At 40.8% G+C, this 25,607-nt stretch overlaps 1 protein-coding gene across 5 annotated transcripts; it reads left to right on the top strand.

Moving 5' to 3' along the window:
* ZNF558 (zinc finger protein 558) lies at window positions 1–20,893 on the top strand. Of its 5 annotated transcripts, XM_082621111.1 has the most exons (11): window positions 1–254; window positions 1,129–1,216; window positions 2,656–2,758; window positions 8,211–8,407; window positions 8,798–8,879; window positions 9,526–9,649; window positions 10,209–10,297; window positions 11,216–11,342; window positions 16,881–16,976; window positions 17,489–17,571; window positions 18,079–20,893. In XM_082621111.1, the coding sequence occupies exons 5-11, from the start codon at window positions 8,820–8,822 to the stop codon at window positions 18,859–18,861; spliced, it is 1,362 nt and encodes a 453-aa protein (XP_082477237.1). In that variant the 5' UTR covers window positions 1–254; window positions 1,129–1,216; window positions 2,656–2,758; window positions 8,211–8,407; window positions 8,798–8,819; the 3' UTR covers window positions 18,862–20,893. The 5 variants fall into 5 exon arrangements, with proteins under 5 accessions (XP_082477237.1, XP_082477236.1, XP_082477238.1 ...); XM_082621110.1 differs by lacking the exon at window positions 2,656–2,758; XM_082621112.1 differs by lacking the exons at window positions 2,656–2,758; window positions 8,211–8,407.
* The last annotated feature ends 4,714 nt before the right edge of the window (window positions 20,894–25,607 follow it).

Raw genomic sequence — 25,607 nt, 5'->3', positions numbered from 1 at the left:
CCAGCCTTGCACTCACTAAGCGAACGAGAACACCTCGTCGGAGGCTTGGGTGCGAGGCCGCGGCCCCGCCCACCGCCTTAACCCAGAGCCCCGCAATGCCCCGCTGTCCGCGGCTGCTAGGCACCGGAAACTGAAGCCCCTGGCTACTGCCCGAGACCGGAAGCGGAAGCGCCGGGGGGTGCCGAAGAAGGAGTCGCGGGGTGGCTCACTGCGCTGTGTATAAAGTTTTCTCCGCGGGGGACTGGGTTCACGTGGTACGTTCGGCCTTAGTGCGAGGGTCAGGACTCTGTGAGCGGCGGGCAGTCCCGGGGCTCCTGTAGGAGTCTAGGGAGGGACATGGGTCTGGGGCACCCCCGTCACAGGCTCCGGCGTTCCTCCCCCTTTCCCGCGAGCCGCGTTTCGACCCTTGGGGCTTCAGGCTTATCCCGCTGGTTGGCCCATAGCCTCCGTTTCCTCCTAGCTCTGGGCGCCGCCGTCCCCTCCTCAGAGCTCCCCCTCTCCCCATCACCTTTCCCCGGTGTGACTTTGCCCCCTAGGGGACTTTTAGTCACGTATGGAGGCATTGTTTTGGTTGTTACAAATGGGAGGGGCTGCTACTGGCATCTAGTGTGTGGAGGCATTGTTTTGGTTGTTACAAATGGGAAGGGCTGCTACTGGCATCTAGTGTGTGGAGGCCACGGGTGCTGCTGGACATTCTACAACGCACTGAACAGCACCCGTGACAAAGCATTATCAGTAGTGCCGAGGTTTGGAAACCCTGCTCTAGGGTCTTACAATCTTCAAAGCCCTGAATAAACTTAAAGGTTAGCTGAGTCACTTTTAGCGCCCCTGAGTGACAAGCCGTATTAAAAGCGTCTGGAGTCACAAAAAAATCACTATCCAGCCAGATGAGTTCAGCAAGGCGAATGAATGCACACCGCATGAAGCCGCTTTCTCCCACTTGGAGAGCAGATGGCTGGATAGGAATCAGGAAAATCCAGTCATAGCCAACAATTACACGTTCAATCAGTACAATAAATACAAAAAAGAAAAGTGAGTGGTGTGGCCTTTCCATCCAGCAGCTGTATTATGCCCTATGAAAGGCCTCAAAAGAAATCTTTGTACACTTCTTCTTTTTTTTTCGTACAGACAAGTTATCCCTGGAGTTCAAGTTTGAATTGAAACCAGCCTCAAGTTTCACCTGTCCTCACTGACCCGTGGATTTCTGTGTGACCAGGTGAGTACCATGTGGAACTTGTAACAACAGGTGCCAGCAGCCTCAGCTGGCAGAACTGCTACTAGGCCTTCCCTGTGCTCAGGTGTAAACACAAGGAGTCACTAAGAGTGAGGACATCTTTAAAAAAAATGATTTATCTTTGATGGATTATGTGCAAGGGAAAGATAGTAAGGTGTGTGGTGATGTGAGTGTAAATAAGTAAATACAGTTATGTGCAAATAAATACACATTAAACAAGCATGTAAATAACTATAAATAAGTAACAAATATAGATTTACTTGCATTCCATAACACTAAAAATTTTATATATAAGTATAAATATGTAAATTTTTTATGTGTATATCAGGATTACTCAACAACATTCCTCAGGCCCAGTTCAGTTTGACTTCTAAAACCCTATAAATCTTCCACAAAGATTCAAAATATAGGGGTACATGGGGGAAAAATAATTTGAACTTCTTTATATTGGCAACAGAAATTTAAAATTGAATTGACGAGCAACCCGATGTATTTTCTGTTTGCAAGTGTTTTCTGTTTGGTTTTGTTTCTTGTTTTGTTTTTTGTTTTATTTTTTTCTTCATGATATTTAAAATCACTTGGAGGAGTACTAAGCAACAACTTGCAGATTGAAGCGTAGGGCAATAGTTTCCAAAGATTGTACTCTACAACTTGGCTTCTATAAGAATTAACTTTGTTTCTCTAAACTTTTATGAAATAACAGTCTGGTGATTCATATTGCAGAGAACCATTTTGAGTAATTTTATACTGTTGGGTTTTATCAATTGTGTGTGTGTGTGTGTGTGTGTGTGTGTGCGCCTTTTTCATTCTGTCTTTCCTGTGACATTCTTAAGGGGAATGCTTGCTTGTCATGTAATAGATATTCTTCAGGTGCACAATTTATGGTGACCAACCATGCTCTTCTATTCAGGACTGAGAGGTTTGCCAGGACGCAGGATATTTTGGGTTCAAATTAGGATTAGAACTCTAGGCAAACCAGGATGGCTCATCCTCTCCATGAGTCAGGCTAGGGCCAGATGTATAGGGACCCTGGAGAACCAAACAGACTTTGTCCTGCCTCTGTGAGATTTATATTCTAATAGGGAGTTTGGATTTTAAACAATTAATGACAAGAGTGATGGGAGAGCTTGGCACAAGAGAACTCAACCTGAGGTTAACAGGGAAGCCCTCCTGAGAAGAACTGATATTTATAAAAGAGCTAAAGTTGGGACTGGATTTAGCTAGTCATAGGGCTCAACAGAGCAGTCCAGGCGGAGGGAGCTGCATGTGGACAGCCTCCAAAGCAGAGAGCCTGGTGTGCTTCCTGACCCGATAGGACGGGATGGCTGAGGCAAGCCGGTCAAGGGATAAGGGACGTGAGCCAGACTGAAATGGTGAGCGGGCAGGGTCAGGTCAGACATCATTGTGGACTCTGTTCTAAGACCAGGGGGAAGACACCGAAGAGGTGTGAGCAGAAGAATGATTGGACTGTGCATGTGGATTAAAATGGACTTAAGGATTACAAATGAAGATTTAAGAGGCAAGGTATTAGGGAAGTTTAGGGAATGAGATGATTATTCCCTAAGCCTGGATGATGGCTGTGGAGTTGGAAAGAAGAGAGCTTGGAGTTTAGAACTGAGAGAATGTCCTGGTGTTTCCATTCATTTATGCATTTGTTAGGTGGCACAGAACTCTTTCTGTGCTCCCAGCTGCTGGCTATGCAATCTTGCAGGCATTCCCCTCACTCAGGCCCCTTTTCACCCCACTTTGCCTCTCACAGGGCCCCTTCTCCACATGCTAGAAGAAGGGCAGACCTGAGTATGTCTAGGGCTGGACTGTCTACTAATGGCTACATGTAGCCATTAGCCACATGTAGCAATTTCAGTTAAACCAATGAAAAATGCTATTAAAAATTCATTTTCTCAATCCTACAAGCCACATTTCAAGGAGCCACGTGTGACTAGTAGCTACCATGTTGGACAGAGCAGTATAGAACATTTCTTTCTTTTTTAAAAAATTTTTTATTCAATTTAAAATTTAATAAAAGAAAAAAAACAGTTCACCCATTTCTCCTTCCCCCATCCCCCACCTCTTGCAGCCACCAGTCTATTCTTTATCTCTATGAGCTTGTTTTTGTTGTTGTTGTTCTTTAGATTATACATATAAGAGAGATCATATGGCATTTATCTTTCTCTGTCTGATTAATTTCATTTAGCATAATGCCCTCGGGGTCCATCCATGTGTGGCAGATGACAAGATTTCATTCTTTTTTATGGCTGAATAATATTCCAATGTATATACACCACAATTTCTTTATCCATTCATTCATTGATGGATCCTTAGGTTGTTTCCCCATATCTTGCTGTTGTAAATAATGCTGCAGTGAACATGGAGAGAGAGAGAGAGAGAGATCTTTTTGAATAGTGTTTTTGTTTTCTTCTGATAAATACCCAGAAGTAGAATTGCTGGATCATATAGCAGGTCTATTTTAAAATTTTGAGGAACCTCCATACTGTTTTCCTGAGTGTTTGCACTGGTTTATATTTCTCACAGTGCACAATGGTTCTCTTTTCTCCACATCCTCACCAACACTATTTCTTGTCTTTTTCATAGTAGTCATTCTAACAGGAGTGAGGTGATATCTCATTGCAGTTTTGATTTGCATTTCCCTGATGATTAATGATGTTGAGCATCTTTTCATGTACCTGTTGGTCATCTGTATGTCATCTGTGAAAAAATGTCTTTTGCCCATTTTTTAAATCTGATTGTTGTTTTGCTATTGAGTTATATGAGTTCTTTGTATATTTTGGTCATTAATCCCTTATCAGATATGTGATTTGCAATTGTTTTCTCCCATTCAGTAGGTTGCCTTTTCATTTTGTTGATGGTTTCCTTTGCTGTGCAGAAGTTTTTTAGTTTTATGTAGTCTCACTTGCTTATTTTTGCTTTTATTGCTTTTGGTGTCACATTCAAAAAATCATCCCCAAGACCTATGTCAAGGAGCTTACCACTTATGTTTTCCTCTAGGAGTTTTATGGTTTCAGGTTTTATGTTCAAGTCTTTAATCCAGTTTGAGTTAATTTTTGTGTATGGTGTGAGATAGTGGTCCAGTTTCACTCATTTGCATTTGGCTCTCCAATTTTCCCAACAGCATTCTTTGAAGAGACTGCCCTTTCCTCATTGTATATTCTTGGCTCTTTTGTCATAAATTAATTGGCTATATATGAGTGGGTTTATTTCTGGGTTCTCTGTTCTGTTCCATTGAGCTATGTGCTAATACCATACTGTTTTAATTACTATTACTTTGTTATATAGTATAAATCAGGGCATGTGATGCCTCTAGCCTTGTTCTTCCTCAGGATTGTTTTTGTGGTTCCATACAAAATTTAGGATTGTTCTATTTCTGTTAGAAATACCATTGGAATTTTGATAGGGATTACATACTGCTTTCGGTAGTATGGACATTTTAACAACATTCATTCTCAATCCATGAGCACAGAATATCTTTCCATTTATTTGTATCTTCTTCAATTTCTTTCATTCATGTCTTGTAGTTTTCAATATATAGGTCTTTCACACCCTTGGTTAAATTCCTAGGTATTTTATTCTTTTTGATGCAATTGTGAATGGATTGTTTTCTTAATATATTTTTCTGATAGATCATTATTAGTGCAAAGAAACAACAGATTTTTGTGTATTGATTTTGTACCCTCCAACTTTACTGGATTCGTTTATTAGTTCTAACAGTTTTTTAATGAAATCTTTAGGGTTTTCCATATGTAAAATCATGCCATCTGCAAATAGTGAAAAAGTTTTACTTTTTTCTTTCCAATTTAGACGCCTTTCATTTCTTTTTCTTGCCTAATTGCTCTGGTGAAGACTTCCAATACTATGTTGAATAAAAGTGGCAAGAGTGTGGGCATCCTTGTCTTGTTCCTGATCTTAGAGGAAAAGCTTTCAGCTTTTCAGCATTGAGTATGTTGTTAGCTGTGGGCTTATCATATATGGCCTTTATTATGTTCAGGTGTGTTTCCTCTATACCTGCTTTGTGGAGAGTTTTTATCATAAATGGATGTTGAATTTTGTTAAATACTTTTTCTGCATCTATTGAGATGATCATATTTTTTCTTTATTTTATTTATGTGGTATATCACATTGATCGATTTGAACCATCCTTGTATCCCTGGAATAAATCCCACTTGGTCATGGTGTATGATTACACCATGGTGTATGATTTAATTTATTGTTGAATTTGGTTTGTTAATATTTTGTTGAGGGTTTTTGCATCTGTATTTATCAGGGATGTTGACCTGTAATTTTCTTTTTTTGTGGCATCCTTATCTGGTTTTCAGTATCAGGGTAATACTTTCCTTGTAAACTGTGTTTGGAAGAACTCCCCCGTCTTCTGTTTTTGGCAAGAGTTTGAGAAGGATTGGTATTAGCTCTTCTTGGAATGTTTGGTAAAATTTATCTGCGAAGCTGCTTGGTCCTGGACTTTGGTTTGGGAGGTTTTTGAATACTGATTCAGTCTCCTGAATCAGTGATCAGTCTGTTTAGATTTTCTGTTTCATCAGAGAAATAGAAAATATGAACTGCCGTGTTGGACAGAGCAGAAGTATAGAACATTTCCATCATACCTGAAAGTTCTGTTGAGCAACACTGGTATAGAGTGGCCCATCCTCTGACCCTCTCTCAACACTGACTCCAGGTGCAGGAGTCACTGAATCTGTAAACTGAACAGAGACCCTGCCTCCCCTAATAGGAGACTTCAGCTGCCAAAAGACCTGGAGAGGGTACTCAGGACCTGAGAGTGTCCTGGGCACCTTACCAGCCTGCTTTCCTCTTGGAGCTTTGGGGGTGTCTGGATCCCACCCCTCCTGTCACTCCTCAGCTCATGACTGTAACTATTCCTAAAGGCAAATTGGGTTCCTGGTGGGAAGAATGTAGACTTCTTCCACCTGCAGAGAGTGGAGAAGTTCTTCAGCAATTATCTGGGTCTGCTGGACTCACACTAAGACCTCAGGGAAGGGCTTCCCTGGTGGCGCAGTGGTTGAGAGTCTGCCTGCCGATGCAGGGGACACAGGTTCGTGCCCCGGTCTGGGAAGATCCCACATGCCGCGGAGCGGCTGGGCCCGTGAGCCATGGCCGCTGAGCCTGCGCATCCGGAGCCTGTGCTCCGCAATGGGAGAGGCCACAACAGTGAGAGGCCCGTGTACCAAAAAAAAAAAAAAAAAAAAAGACCTCAGGGAAGATTTGGTATGAGAGGCTGTTCAAGTTTCCTATGGCTGCTGTAACAAACTACCATAAACTTAGTGGCTTACAGTAACACACATTTATTTTCTTGCTCTGGAGGTTAGAAATCCTAAATGGGTTGGCAGGGCTGCATTCCTTTTCCATCTTGTAGAGACCACCTGTATTCCTTGGCTTGTGGCTCCTTCCTCCATCTTTAAAGCCAGTGAGAACATCTTTAAATCTCTCTCTTTCTCTTTTTCTCTGACCTCTGCTTCCATCCTCACATCTCCTCTGACCCTGACCTTCCTGCCTCCCTCTTATAAAGAAGAACCCTTGTGATTTCATTGGGTCAACATGTATATTCCAGAATAATTTTTTCCATCTCCAGATCCTAACCTTACTTACATCTGCAAAATCCCTTTTGCCATGTAAGGTCACATATTCACAGATTCTGAGGGGTAGAGCATGGACATCTTTGGGGGCAGAGGCATTAATCTGTCTACCCCACAGGCCCAGGAGTCAAAGACTGCAACAGTTTTTCACCTGGACACTCAACCGTAGTGTCCAGTGTTCCCCTCCCTGCACACACTCACTTTATTGCTTTTATCTTTTGGATGCAGGAAGGACACAGAGACCTTGAGAAACTGGTTTTATGGAGTTACGTTATATTCTGTAACTCCAGGGAGAGGAGGCATTCCCTTATAGAAAGGAAACATACCATTTCTATTGCTTTGTACCTTGAGTTTGTTGTTCTTGTTTTTGTTTTTCATTTAAATTTATTGGAGATAAATCTCTCCATCAATACCTAGAGATCGTGTCTTTCTTTTTTTGGCTTCATGCTTCTTCATTATGTGGATATTCCGTAGTTTACTGAGCCAATTTCCTATATATAGCAATTTGTGTTGTTTCCAATCCTTTGATATTATAAATAATGCTACAGTGAATAACCTCACTCATGTCTTTTAGTATTTGTGTATCTTTCAAATAGATTCCTTGTAGTGTGATTGACAGGGAAATGATCAATGTTTTTGCATTTTGCTTGAGGATAACAAATTTCCTTCCACAGGAATTCTACCCCAACAGTATATGAGAGTGCTTTTTTCTACAGCCTTGCCAATGAAAGATGTGGTCCCCCGTGTCTTTGTTGATCTGACAGATAAGAAATGGTATCAGTGTAGTTGCAATCTACATCTTCGTCCTGTGAATAAGATCAATGGTGATTCTACTGATTGAATTGGTAGTGGTGGAAACCAAATTAAACTGTGTCTCACAGTGGGTGGGACATGAGGAAATGAGACAGAGAGAAAAAAAAAATGACGAGGGACACAGACTGGCTGGTAACTAGAAAGAAAACTATGCCCTTAGGATAAATTTGCCTCACTACCAAAAACACTTCATTGAGTTTAAATGGTGTGAGGGAGTCTGGTAGAGTGGGAGAGCTTGAAGGGAAGGGTAAAGGAGAAAGAATCGATGGTGTCCAGCTCCTAAAAAGGCAGATGGAGTGGAACACAGAACAGAACTGCAGAGCCAAGTGTTATAGAGAAGGCAGGTCCTGGTTTATAACGAGAGAGGGAGGAAACCATGGTGCAGAATATAGTCTTGGTGGCAAGATATGAAGGTAGATTCCTTCTCATGAAGATGACTTTGAGAAGTAAGGTGCAGGACCATCTGCTGAAAGTGAGGGTGTATTTGTTATGTATTGCTGCATGACAGAGTATCCCTAACCTTAGTGACTAAAACAATAATCATTTGCCATCTCTCACAGTTTTTGTCGTTCCGGAATTCAGGAGCAGCTTAGCTGGAAGGTTCTGGCTTGGGACTTTCCTGAGGCTGCAGGAGGTTATCAGCTGGGACTGCAGTCATCTGAAGACTTGACTGGTGCCGAAGGGTTCACTTCCAAGGAGGTTCCTTCACATTCTGGCACATCAGTGCTGACTGTTGGAGGGGACAGTTCCTTTCCAAGTAGGTCTCTCCACAGGGTTGCTTGAGTGTCTTTGAAACATGGCAGTTGCCTTCCCTTAGAGCAAGCAGTTCAGAAGACTAAGCAGGAGCTACAGTGCCTTGTAGGGGTCTACCCTCAGAAGTCATCTCCACAATTTTCTGTTGGTCACACAGGTCAGCCCTGATTCAGTGTGGCTGTGAATACCAGGGAGCTTGGATCATTCGAGCTATTCGGGAAGCTGATAACCATAGAGGGAAAAGGTGAGGCTGTGTGAGATTTAAAGAGATAAGAGAAGGGTTCACGAGTAGGAAGTTACATTGACTTATAGAATTGCCCTGCGGTGTTGAGGGCTCTTTTCACGTTGCTGAGTGTGTTTTTCTAGAGGTGGCAACATCACCACTCTTGTGCAGGTTGGTCTGCCCAGATGTTGCCATGGAACAGGCAGATGATTGGAACCATGCCTGGTTGGAGTTCTGCTGGGCCAGAGTGAAGGTAGGAGGTAGGGGTGAGGAAATTTGTTGAAATGAAGGACGGTGAGACCCAAGCTGGGAAAGTAAAAAATGAGGAGAGGAGGTGGCTCTAGCAGGAGGGTGGGAGAGTGTGTGGACTGAGCCCTTTGCATGGGAGAACACATATAGTGAAAGAAAAACATGAATGAGCAAGGTCGAAGTTTGGGAGATTGGCTTCAGAGAGAGAAATTTCTAAACTATTGTTGTAGGTGTAGAATCATGTCCGGTGATGACAAAGCCTAGGGTGGTGCCTGGGGAAGTGCATGGCCAAGGTGGAGTGAGGACAGACTCGTAGTACTGTGAGGGCCACCCTCCTGGGCTCTGATGTCATTCAAGTGCGGTAGGATGGGAGGTTGAAAGAATACTGGGAGTCAGGGACCAGAGTCTCCAGTGAATGAGGGATTGTAGCTGGGAATGTGTTTGTGACAACCACGTGGATGGGAAGAATGTGCCCTGAGACTCAGTGAAGCTGAGGTTTTAAGGTGGATGGAGAAGTAGCCACCCTTGTGGGCAGAGGCAGACGCATTTTGAAGGAGGAAATGGTGGACAGACGAAGAAAGCTTTGTCCTCAGTAGCCTGGAGAGGGAAATTGGTTGTGAACACTTTGTGCTTTCCCGTTTATTCCAGAGCCCTGTCCTGAGTGCACTGTGGGGATAAGAGGAGGAGCATCCTCGTTCTTCTGCTCCCTGTTGTTCAGGAAAACTTACTGTCTGAATCACAGGATGGCGACCATGGTTCTGTCCCCCATTTGTGGTGAGTTTGGGGGTCAGCCCTCAGAGCCCAGGTGTTAAAGGCCCCTGCACCACAGAGCAGGTAGAGGGAAGGGACTGAGAAGTTGAGGTGGGTGTGTTACCCCAGGAACCTGGAGGTCATTGGTGCCTGACTCTTTGGTTCTTGGGATTTGGGACTTAGCTGGTTTGAGTGTCTCTGGAGATGTCACCTGTGTGGCGAATGTGTGGGAGCTTTTGAATTATATTTCTAATTCTTTCTATAAACTTCAAAAAAAATTATAACAGTGGTGTCCTTTGGGACTTCAGTTTCTTCATCTGCAAAATGGAAATAGTAGTCTTTTCCTCCAGCGTGGTAGGGCGCTTGGCCCTATTTTCTGGCCCTGAGCGAGACAGCGCTCTGTTCGGTTTTCCTGTGGAAGCTGGGTGTGGGTGTTTGGGTGTCGGTATGTGCTGTGTGTGCGAATAGTCATTTGTGTCTGTTGGGGATACAGTCAATGACAAGTAGGTGGGTGTGCCTCCAGATTTGTGAGTGTGAGAACAGGGGGCAAGCCTGGATTCTTGGGACATTTCTTCTTCTCCAGCTCAGTCTTCCCCATACCCAGCCTCTCACCAGAAAGGATGCACAGAGGAGGAAGGGTTGGCTAATGGCTTCCTGACAGACTGGTTACAGGTGAGTCAGATATTCCTGTTTCCAAATCATTATTCCTTTGACCAGAAGTTGGACTTATTATCCTTCAGTGACCTGCAGCATCAGAGCCAAATCAGGTCTTCAGGCATCTGATGGAGGGTTTGGGACAACCCAGACAGTGTTAGCATATGTCAGCATTGACTGCAATGTAGAGCCTCCTCCAGGGTCACTGTCTACACCATGTTCTGCTGAGAGGGTTTTTTGTTTTTTGTTGTTGTTTTTTTAATTTTATTGAAGTATAGTTGATTTTCAATGTCATGTTAATTTCTTCTGTGTAGCAAAGTGACAGAATGTGTGTGTGTGTGTGTGTGTATTCTTTTTCATATTCTTTTCCATTATGGTTTATCACAGGATATTGAATATAGTTCCCTGTACTATGCAGTAGGACCTTGCTGTTTATCCATCCTATATATAATAGTTTGCATCGGCTAATCCCAAACTCCCAATCCTTCCCTCCCTACCCTCCTCCCCCTTTGCTGAGAGTTTTAAGGGGAAGCTAAGGAAAGACATGACTGTGTCCTAAACTCAGGCAATTGGTGATGGCCGTTAGGGCATCATTCATCCATTTACCAAGTACTTCTCTGATTTCTGCAATGTCCTAGGCCTATGCTCATCCTTTGAGGTAGCGGGGAATTCGATTGTAGGATGTCACAGTCTCACTGGGAAAGAAAATCACCTGTGTGTTAGAGGTACATTTAACATTGGGCATGGGCATGAATAGACAGGAGAAGAGAGTTCAGGGCTGACCCTAGGAGCAGTTGAGAGCAGAGATCAGAACCCTGCCCATACAGCTTCTGCTTTGGATTCCCTCTTCCTACTCCTTTCTCATCCTTGGCTCTTTCCCTGTCCACATTGGTGGGGTTGGTCCTTGGCTAAGCCATGATGTTTGTGGTGGTTTAGGACTTGGTGACTTTTGAGGATGTGACTGTGGAGTTCACCCAGGAAGAGTGGGCACTGCTGGACCCTTCTCAGCGAACACTGTACAGAGATGTGATGCTGGAGAACTGCAGGAACCTGGCTTCACTTGGTAAGCCTGACATCATTCCTGCACTTATTTAATGACTCAGGTAACAAGACTTTTTTAAAATTGAGGTATCATTCACATAACATAAAATTCACCATTTTAATCATTTTAAAGTATGCAGTTCAGTGGCTTTTTTTTTTTACATCTTTATTGGAGTATAATTGCTTTACAATGGTGTGTTAGTTTCTGCTTTATAACAAAGTGAATCAGTTGTACAGTGGCTTTTGATAAATTCACAGTGTTGTGTATCACCCCTAAAACCTGTACCCATTAAGTGGCCAATACCTGTTACCTTCCCCACTCCCCACTACTGGCAACCACTAATTTGCTTTCTATCTCTATGGATTTGCCTATTCAGAGCAGTTCATATCAATGGAATCATAAAATGTGTGATCCTTATGTCTCATTTCTTTCAGGCAACTTAATGTTTAAAGGTTTAGCTATGTTGTAGCATGTATAGTTCCTTTATTCCTTTTTATGACTGAATAATATGCTCTTTTATGGATATACCACATTTTGTTTATCTGTTCATTTGGTTGATAAACATTTGGGTGGTTTCCTCTTACTGGCTATTGTAAATAATGCTGCTTTGAATATTTGTGTACAAGTCTTTGTTCAAACACCAATTTTCAGTTCTCTCCACTATGTATCTAGGAGTGGAATTCTGGGTTATAGATGACTATGTTTAGCTTTTTGAGGAACTGCCAACCTGTCTTTTACAGCAGCTGCACCAATATATGAGCGTTCCAGTTTCTCCATATCTTCCCCAACATTCGCTTTTTTGAATATAGCCATCCTCTTGGGTATGAAGTGGTATCTCACTGTTGTTTTGATTTGCATTTCCCTAATTACTAATGACACTGAACATTTTTTTCATGTAATTGTTGGCTGTTTGTATATCATTTTTGGAGAAATGTCTATTCAAGTTCTTTGCCAGTTTTTTAATTGGGTTATCTTTTTTGTTTTTGGGTTTTAGAGGTTTATTATATTCTGAATACTAGATCCTATTTGCAAATGATTTCTTCCATTGTATGCTATCTTTTCATTTTCTTGATAGTATCCTTTGATACACAAGTTTTAATTTTGACAAAGTCCAATTTATGTACTTTTCCCTTTTTTTTCTTGTGCATTTGGTATCATACCTAGTTATTGCCACCAAGGTCCTGAAAATTTACCTGTATGTTTTCCTCCAAAAATTTTATAGTTTTACCTTTTCAATGAAATCTTTTATCTGTTTTGAGTTAATTTTTATATGGCTTAGGAGAAATTGTCAGCTTCATTCTTTTGCATGTATTAATCCAGTTGTCCCAGCATCTTTGTAGCAAAGACTATTCTTTCCCCCATTGAATTGTTTTCGCACAATTGTCAAAAATTATTTGACCATAAAATGCGAGTTTATGTACTCTCAATTATTTTCCATTAATCTGTGTTTAGCATTGTGCCAGTACCACATTACCATTGCTTTGATGTCAGTAAGTGTGATTCCTCCTATTTGGTTCTTTCTCAAGACTGCTTTGTTTATTCAGGATGCCTTGCAATTCCATATGAATTTTAGGATCACCTTTCCATTTATGTAAAAAAAGCTGTTAGAAATTTGATAGCGATTTCATTGAATCTGTAGATGATTTTGGTTATTATTATCATCTTAACAATATTAAATTTTTCAATACATATCCTCTGTTGCTTATTTTTAATTTGCTTCTGTTGTGGTCAGAGTATGTATGATTTTATTGTTTTTAAATTTATTTAGACTTGTGGACTAACATGTGCTCTATTCTGGAGTATGTTTTACATGCACTTGAGATGAATGTGTATTCTGTTGTTGGGTGAAGTGTTTTATGTCTGTTAGGTCTAGTAAGTTTATAGGATTGTTTAAGTCCTCTGTTTCCTTGTTGGTCTTTTAACTAGTTGTTCTACCCATTATTAAAAGTGGCCATGGAAGTCTGCAACTATTATCGTAGAACTCTATTTCTCCCTTCAATTCTGTCAGTTTTGAATTTGTATATTTTAAACCTTTGTTGTTAGGTACGTATATGTAATTATTATATCTTCTTGATTAATTGATCTTTTAATCATCATATAATATCTTTTGTTGTGTCTTGTAAGAATTTTTGTCTTAAAGTCTATTTTGCCTGATATTAGTATAGTCACATTCTCTCTTTTTTAGCTGTGATTTATATGGAATATCTTTTTCCACTTGTTGATTTTCAACCTGTTAGTGTCTTTAGATGTAAAGTGAGTCTCTTATAGATAGCGTATAATTGATTATTTTCTATCCAGTCTGCCAAAATCTGCCTTTTAATTGGACAGATTAGTCTGTTTACATTTAATGGAATTACTTATAAAGAAGGACTTAGTTGTATCATTTTGCTGTTTGTTTTTTACATGCTTTATATCATTTTTATTCCTCAGTTCCTCCATTGTTGTTTACTCTTGTGTTAGGTATTTTCTAGCGGACCGTTTTGATTCCCTTCTCATTTCTGTTTATATTTTTTAGTTATTTTCTTAGTGGTTGCCTGAGGGATTGCAATTATCATTTTAATTTTAAGCAATCTATTTTGATTTCATATCAACTTATTTCAACATTATACAAAAAATTAGCTCCTGTATAGCTGTGCCCCTCCTTATGCTGTTTTTTGTTTGTTTGTTTTTTACAAATTATAACTTTATACATTGTTTCATTAACATGGATTTATAATTTTTAGTTCAGACATTTCTCTTTTAAATCATATTAGAAAAAAGAGGAGTCATAGCCAAACATACGTGAGTTACAAACCAAAAATAAACAATTGTTTTTGACTTTTATATTTACCTATTTATTTTCCTTTATTGGTGTTCTTTATATCTTTGTGTGGATTTGAGTCAGTATTCATTGCCCATTCATTTCAGCTTGGAAGTCTCCTATTAGCATTTCTTGTAGGATAGATATGTTAGTGACAAACACTCAGACTTTGTTTATAGGAATGTCTTCATTTCTTTATTTTCGAAGGACAGAATTTTTGGTTCACCTTTTTTTTTTTTTAAAGCAGCTTGAGTATATTATCCCAATGCCTGTTGCCTCTGTGGTTTCTGATTCAAAATTATCTATTACTCTCTCTGATGATCCTGTGCACATGATGAATCTCCTCTCTCTTGCTGCTTTCAGGATACTCTGTCTTTGTCTTTCCAGAGTTTGATTATGTGTTTCAGGATGGATTCTGACTCTTTGAATTTATCCTGTTTTGGGTTTGTTAAGCTTCTTGGTTGTGTACATTTATGCCTTTCATCAAATTTGGGGAAGTTTTTAGCCATTATTTCTTTAAATATTCTTTCTGCCCCTTCTTCATTTAAGGGACTCCTATTATGTGTATGTTGGTATGTTTAATGGTATCCCATGGGTCTTTTAGGTGCTGGTCATATTTTGTTTATTCTTTTTTTCTTTTTGTTTTTCAAACTGAGTAATATAAGTTGTCCTATCTTCATGGCTACTGATTCTTTCTTCTTGCTCAAATCTGTTGTTGAACCACTCTTCTGAATTTTTCATTATAGTTATTATACTTTTCAATTCCATAATTTCTGTTTGGTTTCTTTTTATAATTTCTGTCTCTTTAAGATGTTTTCTCTTTGGTCAGAATTTGTTCTTATGGTTTCCTTTAGATCCTTAAGCATATTTAAAACATTTGATTTAAATTCTTGGTCTAGCAAGTCCAATGTTTGGACTTCCTGAAGGATAGTTTCTACTAAATTTGGGGGTGTTTTTCCTGTAATGGGCCATACTCTTGTGTATTGGCCTGCCTTATAATTTTTTGTTGTTGAAAACTAGACATTTGGAATATTACAACATAGTAATTCTGGAATCACATATTTCCCCATCCCTAGAGTTTGTTGTTGTTGCTTGTTTTAGTTGGTGTGGTATGTATGTTTAGTGATATTTCTGAACTCATTTTTGTAATGTCAGTATTTGTTGTATGTGGCCACTGAAGACTCTGTTCTGTTAGCTTAATGGTTAGCTAGTGATTTATCAGATTTCCTTGAACACTTGAAACAAAAAATAAAAAACTCCTAGTCTCTCTATACAGGGGCATACCTTCAAAATCAAGCAGTTTATAACTCTGCCTTAGTTTTCACTTCCTGTTTGTGCAGAGCCTGAAGGTCTGCCAAAGGTGAGGACTTAGTGCCCTCTCATGTCTTTTCTGAGCATGTGCCCAAGCCTGGGTATGCACATGGCTTTCTAGATTCAAAGGAATATGAGGGAGCTTTTCAGAAAGCTTTTCAGAAATTCCCCAAAACATTTTATTCTGTACTTCTCCTCCAGGCTTCTTGGTTTGCCTTTTGCTTTCCTTTGCTGTTTCCACTTGCCTCAGGCAGTGGTGGCTAATATATTGCCTTTTAATGTCTTTAGCACATGCCCGCTGGGTAACCAGCTCAGCCTTCGGAGAGTTTGGGGTTAGATAAGTAAAGGCAAGCCCTTTGAGCCAGTCCTTCAGGGAGCCACAAGAAAGGTCAAAACAAACAACCACAGCTTGTTGAGAATAAGATCCATCCTACTCCCTCTAGTACTAGGAGTTGTCTTCACTGTCACAGCCAAAACAAGGAGTAGAGGATGAGGCAAGGGTCAGTTAAAATGTCAGCTGTTTTTTGTCTTTGATTAAGCATTTTCCTGGTTGCTGTAGACTTTTGATAAGTTTTCAGAGTTGTGATAAAGTTGTTCTGACAGTTTTTGCCAGTTTATTCACTGTTTTTATAGAGAGGGGGACTTCTGAAGTTCCACATTCCATGATTTTCATTGTTATCATTTCTCACAAGACGTCAAGCATGTGTCTGTTTCTGGGTCTGTTACTGGGGTGTAGGAGTACAGTGATGGAGACAGACATGGTCCCCATGCTCATAGAGCTTTCTGTTTAATTCCTTCCCTATGAACTGAGTATTTCCTTACCCTGACTTTATATTCTCCATATGTGAAAGCTTTATAGCTTTTGAAGTGTGTATTTAAACTTGGGCATGATTCCCCCACACACACACCACCACCACCAAATAGAAGATGTTAACTACTTGATGACCATGAGCACATAGCCCCAGGCCTCCTGGAGTCTAAGGACTGATAAAGTTAACCCTTGTGACACCACCCTGTTCCCTCATCATCAGCCAATCAGAATTGTGCACGATCTGATCATGCACCTTGCAACTCCCCTGCCCCCCACCACCTGGCTTTTAAAAATGCTTTGCCAAAACCCTTCGGGGAGCTCGAGGCTTTTTAGGGCATGAGCCACCTTGTCTCCTTGCATGGCCTTGCAATAAACCTTTCTCTGCTCCAAAATAAATAAATTTTTTAAAAAACTTGGGGATGGACTTTGGGCCTATGTGTGCCCTATCACCTGGATATTGAATGAATTGCTTGTATTTTTGTTTCCTGAGAGTTACTATATTCATTAGAATTTAGATGTAATTATTTCATTGCTCCCAAAGCCACACTTGCCCGTCTTCAGAATTCTTGGCTTCAGTTTCATGCAGTTGCTTGTCACTTGCACAGCCCCCCATAACACGGTTTTTTTCCACAAATAGGGTATCATGTTGATAAACCCAGTCTGATCGCCCAGTTGGAACAAGAAGACAAGGTGATGACAGAGGAAAGAGGAATTCTTCCAGGCACCTGTCCAGGTGAGCACTAGGAAGATATGAAAAATAGTCTTTTTGAGGAATAGCTGTAGCCAATGATGCAGGGCATGGGAGTATTACATTCCGAAATGCCAATCAGGGAACTTTGTAAAATGTCCTTTTTTCTGACAGAGATGGCCATGTACATTTGTTATTAGCTTCCTCATGCACCTTCTTTCTTTCCTCTTTAACTTTCTGTTCAACATCTCATACTTTACTTTGGACTCAGAGGGGGAAAAAATAAAGACGTCTCTTTCCCTTTTTAAATTTAAGTCTCATATGAGCTCTTTGTCCGACTCCTTCCTACTTTACCTTTCTGATAATTCCTCCCTTTGTAAATCTCTGATCAGTCCTAATCCTTTTAGAATCCTTTTTTAATACCTGTAATTTGAATACTCATATCCCTTTCATTGCAAACTTGCTCAAAAACCCTAATCCCTCAGTCTGTCTGTACTTGTGTGTACTTTAGTATTTCTTTTCTCCGTCAACTTAAATTTCTTTTCAATTTGTTTCAGATTTGGAGACAGTACTTAAAGCAAAATGGTTAACTCCTAAGAAGCATGTTTTTAGAAAAGAACATTCTAATGGTGTAAAAGTGGTAAGACTAACATGGTTGATTGCTGTTTTTTCACAGTAGGAGAATTCCATAAGTTAGAAAAGCCACAGAATAAACAGGAGATTCATTAAAGGGAAATGTCATTTACATATGAGATAATGGTGTCTCAGGAGAGATACTGTAAATCAGTTGTGAATTTGGAGAAAACTATAAATTAACTCCAGACTTGTTTCTTTACTGAGAGTTTCCACAAGTCAATATTTCCTTAAATGTGATTAAAATATTGACTGTCAAAATATAAAGTGGTCTTAAATTTATCAGAAAATGCTCTGTGAATATGATAAGGACTTGTGGCAATGTGTCTGTCTCTCTTTTTTTAACTTCTAAGAGCTCAAACTGGGCAGAAGCCCAGTTTGACATGCATTTAAAATAGGTAACCAAAACATCAATTATAATAATGTAACAGAATTCCTGGGAGAGAGAATTTGTATAACAGCATTGAATATTAAAAAATATTATAAATTATAGTTTTCATTCATCTCTTAACAGGAGAGAAGTCATCTGGGAGTGAAACTCAATGAATGTAATCAGTGTTTTAAAGTCTTCAGCACAAAATCTAACCTTACTCAGCACAAAAGAATTCATACTGGAGAAAAACCCTATGACTGTAATCAGTGTGGCAAATCCTTCAGCAGTAGATCCTACCTCACTATTCATAAGAGAATACATAATGGGGAGAAGCCCTATGGATGCAGTGACTGTGGGAAAGCCTTCAATGATCCTTCCTCCCTCAGACTACATGTGAGAATCCACACTGGAGAAAAACCCTACGAATGTAACCAGTGTTTTCATGTCTTCCGCACTAGTTGTAACCTCAAAAGCCACAAGAGAATTCATACGAGGGAGAATCACCATGAATGTAATCAGTGTGGCAAGGCCTTCAGCACGAGGTCCTCCCTTACTGGGCACAACAGTATTCATACAGGAGAGAAACCTTATGAGTGCAGTGATTGTGGGAAAACCTTTAGGAAGAGCTCATATCTCACACAGCATATGAGAACTCATACTGGAGAAAAACCCTATGAGTGTAATCAGTGTGGAAAATCCTTTAGCAGTAGCTTTTCTCTTACTGTGCACAGGAGAATTCATACCGGTGAGAAACCCTATGAATGCAGTAACTGTGGGAAAGCCTTTAATAATCTCTCAGCTGTTAAGAAACATGTAAGAACTCACACTGGAGAAAAACCCTATGAATGTAATCATTGTGGGAAATCTTTCACCACTAACTCTTACCTTTCTGTGCACAAGAGAATCCATAATAGGTGGATATGACTACAATAACTGGGAAAGCATTCAGTGATTTCTTATCTCTCAGACAACTTGTGATAACTCACGCTAGATGTATGAGTTATCTGTTGCTGCATAACAAATTTCCCTTCAAAACATAGTAGCTTTAAACAGCAAACATTTATTATCTATAGGTCAGGAATTCAGAATCAGCTTAGCCGTGTAGTTCCAGCTCAGGAACTCTCATGAGGTTGTAGTCAAGGTGTCAGCAGGAGCTACTGTCATCTACTTTACTGCTGGCTGGAGTCAACTTCCAGAATAGCTCAGTCACATGCCTGGCAAGTTAGTTCTGGTTGTTGGCAGGGAACCTTCATTTTCTCACCACGTAGGACTCTCCACAGGGCTATGTATCTTTATGACGTAGAAGCAGGTTCCTCCCAAAGCATCTGATTTAAAGAAGAGCTAATGCAGAAACCAGTGTCTTCTATGACCTAGTCTCAGAAGGATATATCATCACTTCTTCCGTATTTTAATGGTCACACAGACCAATCCTGATACGATGTGGGAAGAGACCATACTCAGTATGAATACCAGGAAACAGATTTTTGGGAACCATCTGAGAAGTTTTCCATGAAATCACTGATGTAAGGCCTTCAGGAGACCCTCATTCTTTCAGTCTGTTCAGTATGAAGTAATATTTAATAACTCTCATGTTAATTCACCCGTGAAAGAAACCTCATGAGTCCAGTCTTTGTGATAAGCTTTCAGCTCAAATTCACCCTAATGTACACAAAAGATTAAGTATTGGGGATAAATCTGAGGAATACAGTGGTGATATCTAGGGAGTCATGTGACAAGTCACACTAAGGGGAAAATCCTATGAATATCATCAGAATGTAAAAGTAGGGCCTCCCTGGTGGCGCAGTGGTTGAGAGTCCGCCTGCCGATGCAGGGGATACGGGTTCGTGCCCCGGTCTGGGAGGATCCCATATGCCGCGGAGCGGCTGGGCCCGTGAGCCATGGCCGCTGAGCCTGTGCGTCCGGAGCCTGTGCTCCGCAACGGGAGAGGCCACAACAGTGAGAGGCCCGCGTACAGCAAAAAAAAAAAAAAAAAAAAAAAAAAAAGAATGTAAAAGTCTTCAGGGACACTCATCCCCTAGAACACACATGAGGAATCACTACAGAGGAACACTCACTCATATAAGGAGTGTAGAAAACCCTATAGCACAAGAGTTTACATTATTGAACAGAAGATGAAGAGATTCCCAGTGCAAGTACTATGGGAAAGCCTTCAGTGTTCTCTCAATTTTTAAGAGATATGATGATTTATTCTGGAGAGAATGTCCCATTGAATGGCATCAGTATTGGAAAGCCTTCCATTTTCCCACATTCCTTAAACTGAAAAGTCGTTGCAGAGAAATTTGTGAGTATAAAGAATGAGGGAACGCCTTTAATGATACCTCTGATGTTAGGAAAACTGAAATTCCTGGATGCAAAACCTGTGGATTAATTTGGGGAAATCTTTCCATGAGTCCTGTCTGTTGACTTCTGAGAAGTCACACAGGCAGGGAACCCTAGAAGATACTCAACGTGAGATTGCCTCAGCTCTTCTCTGAGTGGCCACAGAATACTTTAAACTGGGAATGAAAAGTGTAAATATTATGAGCATGAGATTACCTTTATCAGTGTCTCATCCTTAGGGTGGGGCAACTAGCTCTTTAATTTTCAGTCTTTGCTTAAGTATAAACATTTATATCTATAGCTATACCCTAAGATAAACCTTAAATTATGTTCCATAGTTTTATATGTAATATGTTTATCATTTACTCTAAAAATATTAATGCATATTCATAAAGGTATTTCTGATTATCTCCTGAGTGATTTAGTTTATCCTAGTAGAAATTAGACTATATTTGCTACATACCTTTTTCTAATTTAATGACATTTTTATCAAGTAAGTGGACTTTATGATGTTCAGATATAGTATGTACATTCAGCTGGTTGGTTTTTTTTCTCTCAAGCTTATTTAGTGATAGATGTGAATTAAAGTCTTCCACCATTGTTATGGATTGACAAATTCTTCTTGGTAATTGTCATTTTTTCTTTACATATTTTGATGTAAATAGGTACATAAATGGTTAGGTATTGTTTTGTGAATTGTTCTTTTTTATGTAGGGGCCATATTTTTTCATAGCAGAGTATTTCAATACAATAATAAATGGTTGAACATTTATATAGCTCTTCCCAAAGGCCACGCACTCTTCTAAATGCCTTATGGATATTAACTTAGTACTCAGTATAAGCTTAAGAAAGGTGTACTATTAATATCCCATTTTGCAGATGAGAATACTGTCATGGTACACTTACATTACTTGCCTAAGTTCACTGGCTAGTAAATAGTAGAGCCCATATTTGAATCCAGACAGTCTGTGCTCTTAACCACTAGCCTATTTATTGAGTGTATTCTATATGCCAAGCACTGTTTGAGACACTGGTGTCTATAGCAATGAATGAAACTCAAGTTTTGCCATTAAAATACATCCTAATGGTTTTCCCTACAGAAAAATCAAGAAAATATGTTGTTATAAGTGTGATGTAGAAAACTAAAGCAGTGTAAGATAGTTAAAGGGGATTGGGATCCTGCTATTTCATGTAGAATCGGAAGGAAAAGTCTCTTAGTTAAGGTGCACTTGCATAGAGATCTTAATGAGTTGGAACAGTGAGTCACATGAATTTGTGTGGCAAGAGCGGTCTTGGCATATGCCGAGGCCCACACCACGGAGGCCAGTGTGAATGGAGTAGAACAAGCTGGGGATGGTGAGGGTGTGGGAGAAGATGGAGTGGCAGAAAAGACTTGGAGGATCCTGCTCTTGTTGGGTTTCATGGGTTATTGTTAGGACTTTCCCTTATACTTTCAATGAGTTGGCCTCTTAGATCCCCAACAGGAAACAGCTGAGACGTTCAGACTAGGGCAGTTCAAGTAGAGTTTTCATAAAAGGGCTACTTACAGAGTAGTGTAGGAAGGATGTATCAATAGACCACAAAAGGCAGTTGGTATCCAGTAGCTGTTAAAGGCAGTGCTCTAACACCCCTAAGCCTGAAGGGGCAAGGGGAGGGAATGATTACTGAAATCCAGCGATAAGAGAGGAGAGAATTGTATTCCAGGAGCTGAGAGGATGACAGGGGTGTCCAGACCCAGGTTCTGCAAGAAATAGCCAGTGCCAGACTTCAGTCTCTTTCATCCTCCTGTTTCATGCCCAGGCTCCCCATTGACTAAACCCAACCAGAAGCCATAAGGCAAGAAAGCTCATTGATACAGTTCATACTGACTAACCTTCTAAGGTGCAGCAAGGTAGAGTAAGTGGGTTCTCTGCGGGGGAAGAAAACCAGAACTGCTCACCCTTTTTGCTGCTTAGAATCTACTCTTAACAGTCACCTGGGTGGAAACTTCATGTCCCTACCCAGGAATTCCATCAACTACTCTAGCATCCTGGGTGCTGTCAAAGTGCTGATATACTCCCATCTGTGGTGTAAATAGTCTCCTCCACAAGTGTTCTTCAAGATGGATATGGGGTTCTTGGGAGGAAAGTGCAAAAAATAACCTAAAGGTCCTGGTTCCCAGAAGGCGAACACTTCCACTGGGAGACAAAGTAAGAGCCCCATTGAACTTTATGGCTGCTAGGAGGCCAGCACACAAGGAAAGACGTCACCATGGCTTTTGGCATGGGTAATTAGTCCTGTCACCCAGAAGATGTGGGTTTTCTATTATACAGTGAGGGCAAAGAAGAAAACATTCGGAATTCAGGTAATCCAATGAGATGTCTCTTGATATTCTTTTCCCAATTTTGTTGATGAACAAGTGTAGCAGCTCTATCCTGAGAAAGGTACGGTGACCAGGTGTTCAGTCTCCTCGATGAGGATCTGGATCATCCCGCCAGGTAAGCCACCTAGACCAGCGGAGATGCTAGTCAAGGGTGAAAGGAACGTAGGGTAGGGTAAGGTAGTAGAGGAACGTGATGATAAGTGTCAGTTGCAGCTGATGCTTAGAACAGCTGAGAATAGCTGCTGTGGACAGTTGTCTGTAGTTTGTCCCATTTATCTTGCTCTTGTAAATTTCTCCAGGCAACAAGAGCAACCAGAATCCTATGTGCATTCACTGTAAGAAGTAAGTACATGTGAGTAGCATAATTGGAGGACCATAATGGAGACCAGTATATTTCCCAGTTTCTTCTTTTAGGACTAAGTCACTTCCCCAGCTGGTGGAAGTGTTGGCTGCTAATGGATCATGCTGACAGCCTCTCTGGGAATTCCCTTGGGCCAAAGAAAAGTGCCACACCTAAGATTATGGCAACTGTCCAGGGGCCAGTCCACTTCCAATGACTGGTTCATTTGGGGGGTACAAAGGTACAATTACTTTGCCTCAATTTGAGTCACCCCTGAGGGTCAGCCCCAGCTCCGGAACTCCCCCATGGGATCAAGGGAAGTCTCCATTTTTAAGTTATCACAGTTCAGTCTCCTATTCTGCTAAATCCTGGTTCTCTACTTTAGAGATAGTTACCTTAGGCAAGTGACAGACTTTTCATGCCAAAGTTTTTTCATCTGTAAAATGGAAACAATAAGAGTGCCTACTTTTTAGACATATACTAAGGATTCAATCAATACATGTAAAGCACTTAAGAGACTTCCTGGTATATAGGAAACATTGTATATTTATTTCATCTTTTATTATGAATTAATTAAAATTCACTGTGGGATTATACTGAGCAAAATAAGCCACACTCAAAAGCGTAAATATCGTACAGTTATATTTGTATGAATTTCAAGAACAAGCAAAAAATCTGTGATAGGAAAATAATCAGAACAGTGGTTGCATCTAAGCTCAGGTTGTGAGGGAGGGGCAGGGATTGACTGAAGAGACATGAAGGGACTTTATGGGGTGAGGAGAGTGTTCTGTATCTTAGTAGGAGCATAGGTATGTGCATTTGTCAGAACACACTGAACTGTACACTTAAGGTCTCTACATTGTACTGTATGTAACATACCTAAATTTAAATCAGATTTGTGCCAAGTGAAAGGAGCCAGAGACAAAAAGACATTTATTGTATAATTCCATTGTATGACATTCTGGAAAAGGCAAAACTTTAGGGAAGGACAAATCAGTGGTTTCTAGGGGCAAGGAGTAAGAGGGGGGTGACCACAAAGGGGCAGAACAAAGGGATTTGAGAGTGATGAAATTGTTCTGTCACAAATGTGTTGATGTTCACGTGTGTATCATGTTCAGTCGTGACTGTGTTGATTGACCCATAACTCTAGCATCTGCCAAAACCTACAGAACTGTACCAACCACCACAGAGAGTGAATATTATTGTGGGTTTAAAAAGAAAAATTAATCCCCCAGATAGTGGAGGGAATGCAAACTATAACAAATGAACCTAACTGTATGACAAATGAATAACATAACCACAACGAACGGGGCAAAAAGGAAACCAAATTTACTTTAGAAGACTTTTGATTGGATACTGTAAGGTTGAATACAAAAAGAACTGTCCAGAAATTCTGTACTCTAGTTTAAAAAAACTTGTTTTTCAGATGACACATTGGCACTTCTGAAACTACTTGGTATGTCTACTAGTGTTGAACAACTAAGTAGATACACAGTAGAAAATGAGAGCTAATTTCTCACTGTCAAAGAAAGATGCTTTCAAAACACATTAAACCGATACCCCACTAGAGATGATGGAAACCACTGCAAGCAACCCCCCAGTCCACCCCCAAGATGGGAGCTCCAGCAGGTGATGCTCACAGCCTGCATCCAACAGTAGAACCCACAGAAGCCCTATGAAGTGACCAGCTGTCCCCTCATCCCCGACACGAGGCATCAGGACCTCAGACAACAGCTGTCATCCAAACACAAATGATGGAGTCCAAGCAAACAAGACCTGCCTCATCCCAAAGCTAGACATGGTGGGAACTCCAGCAAGCACCCCTCCCCACTCACTTCAATACTAAACATGACAGCAGCCCCATAAGTGAGTCCCTCAGCCGCTTCTCAACCCCAGCTCAAAGACCGACCCCAACTATACAAACAATATAGATAAGGGGAGGCCCAGGAAGTGACTCTTCTAGTCACCCCCTCCATTCTAGGTAAAAGACCCCCCAGTCCCCTGACGAGAGATAAATGGAATCCCATGCAATTGTCACTCCAATTCTCTTCCAAAGTTAGAGACAATGGGATCTCCGTCCAGTGAACCCCTCCCTGTCACACCAATGCTTGAAAAATGAGTGCACCAGACAGCAGTGAATCTCTCAGCACCAGAGAAACAAGAACCCTCGCCTCATACCACCCAGTTACTCCAATATCGTAACAGTTCCATGGTGGAACGTTCAGCAAGCAATCCCGCCCCCCGCATGTCTTCAAGGTTACAGATGATGGAAACCCCAAAGAGCAATTTACAACTCCCTACACATTAAAGAAGAAAGGACACCCAAAAAATGCCACACCATTCTCACCCAACACAAACCCCAGCTTGCCTCCCTTGGTTCCCCAACACTGGATGTAAAAGTATCCCCAGCAAAGAGTATCCCTTGTGTCCCCCAAGAACAGTAATGACCAGAGTCTCAACAGGCAACCCACCAGGTTCTCCAACATGAGTGTCAGGACTTCCCTGGTGGTCCAGTGGTTAAGACTCCGTGCTTCCACTGCAGGGGACGCAGGTTCGATCCCTGGTTGGGGAACTAAGATCCTGCATGCCGTGTGGTGCAGCCAAAAAAAAAAAAAGGAATGTCAAATA

Source organism: Mesoplodon mirus (assembly GCF_964341445.2).
Source record: "Mesoplodon mirus genome assembly, chromosome: 5".
Classification (NCBI taxonomy): domain Eukaryota; kingdom Metazoa; phylum Chordata; class Mammalia; order Artiodactyla; family Ziphiidae; genus Mesoplodon; species Mesoplodon mirus.
This window is presented reverse-complemented; position numbering and strand designations above follow the sequence as displayed.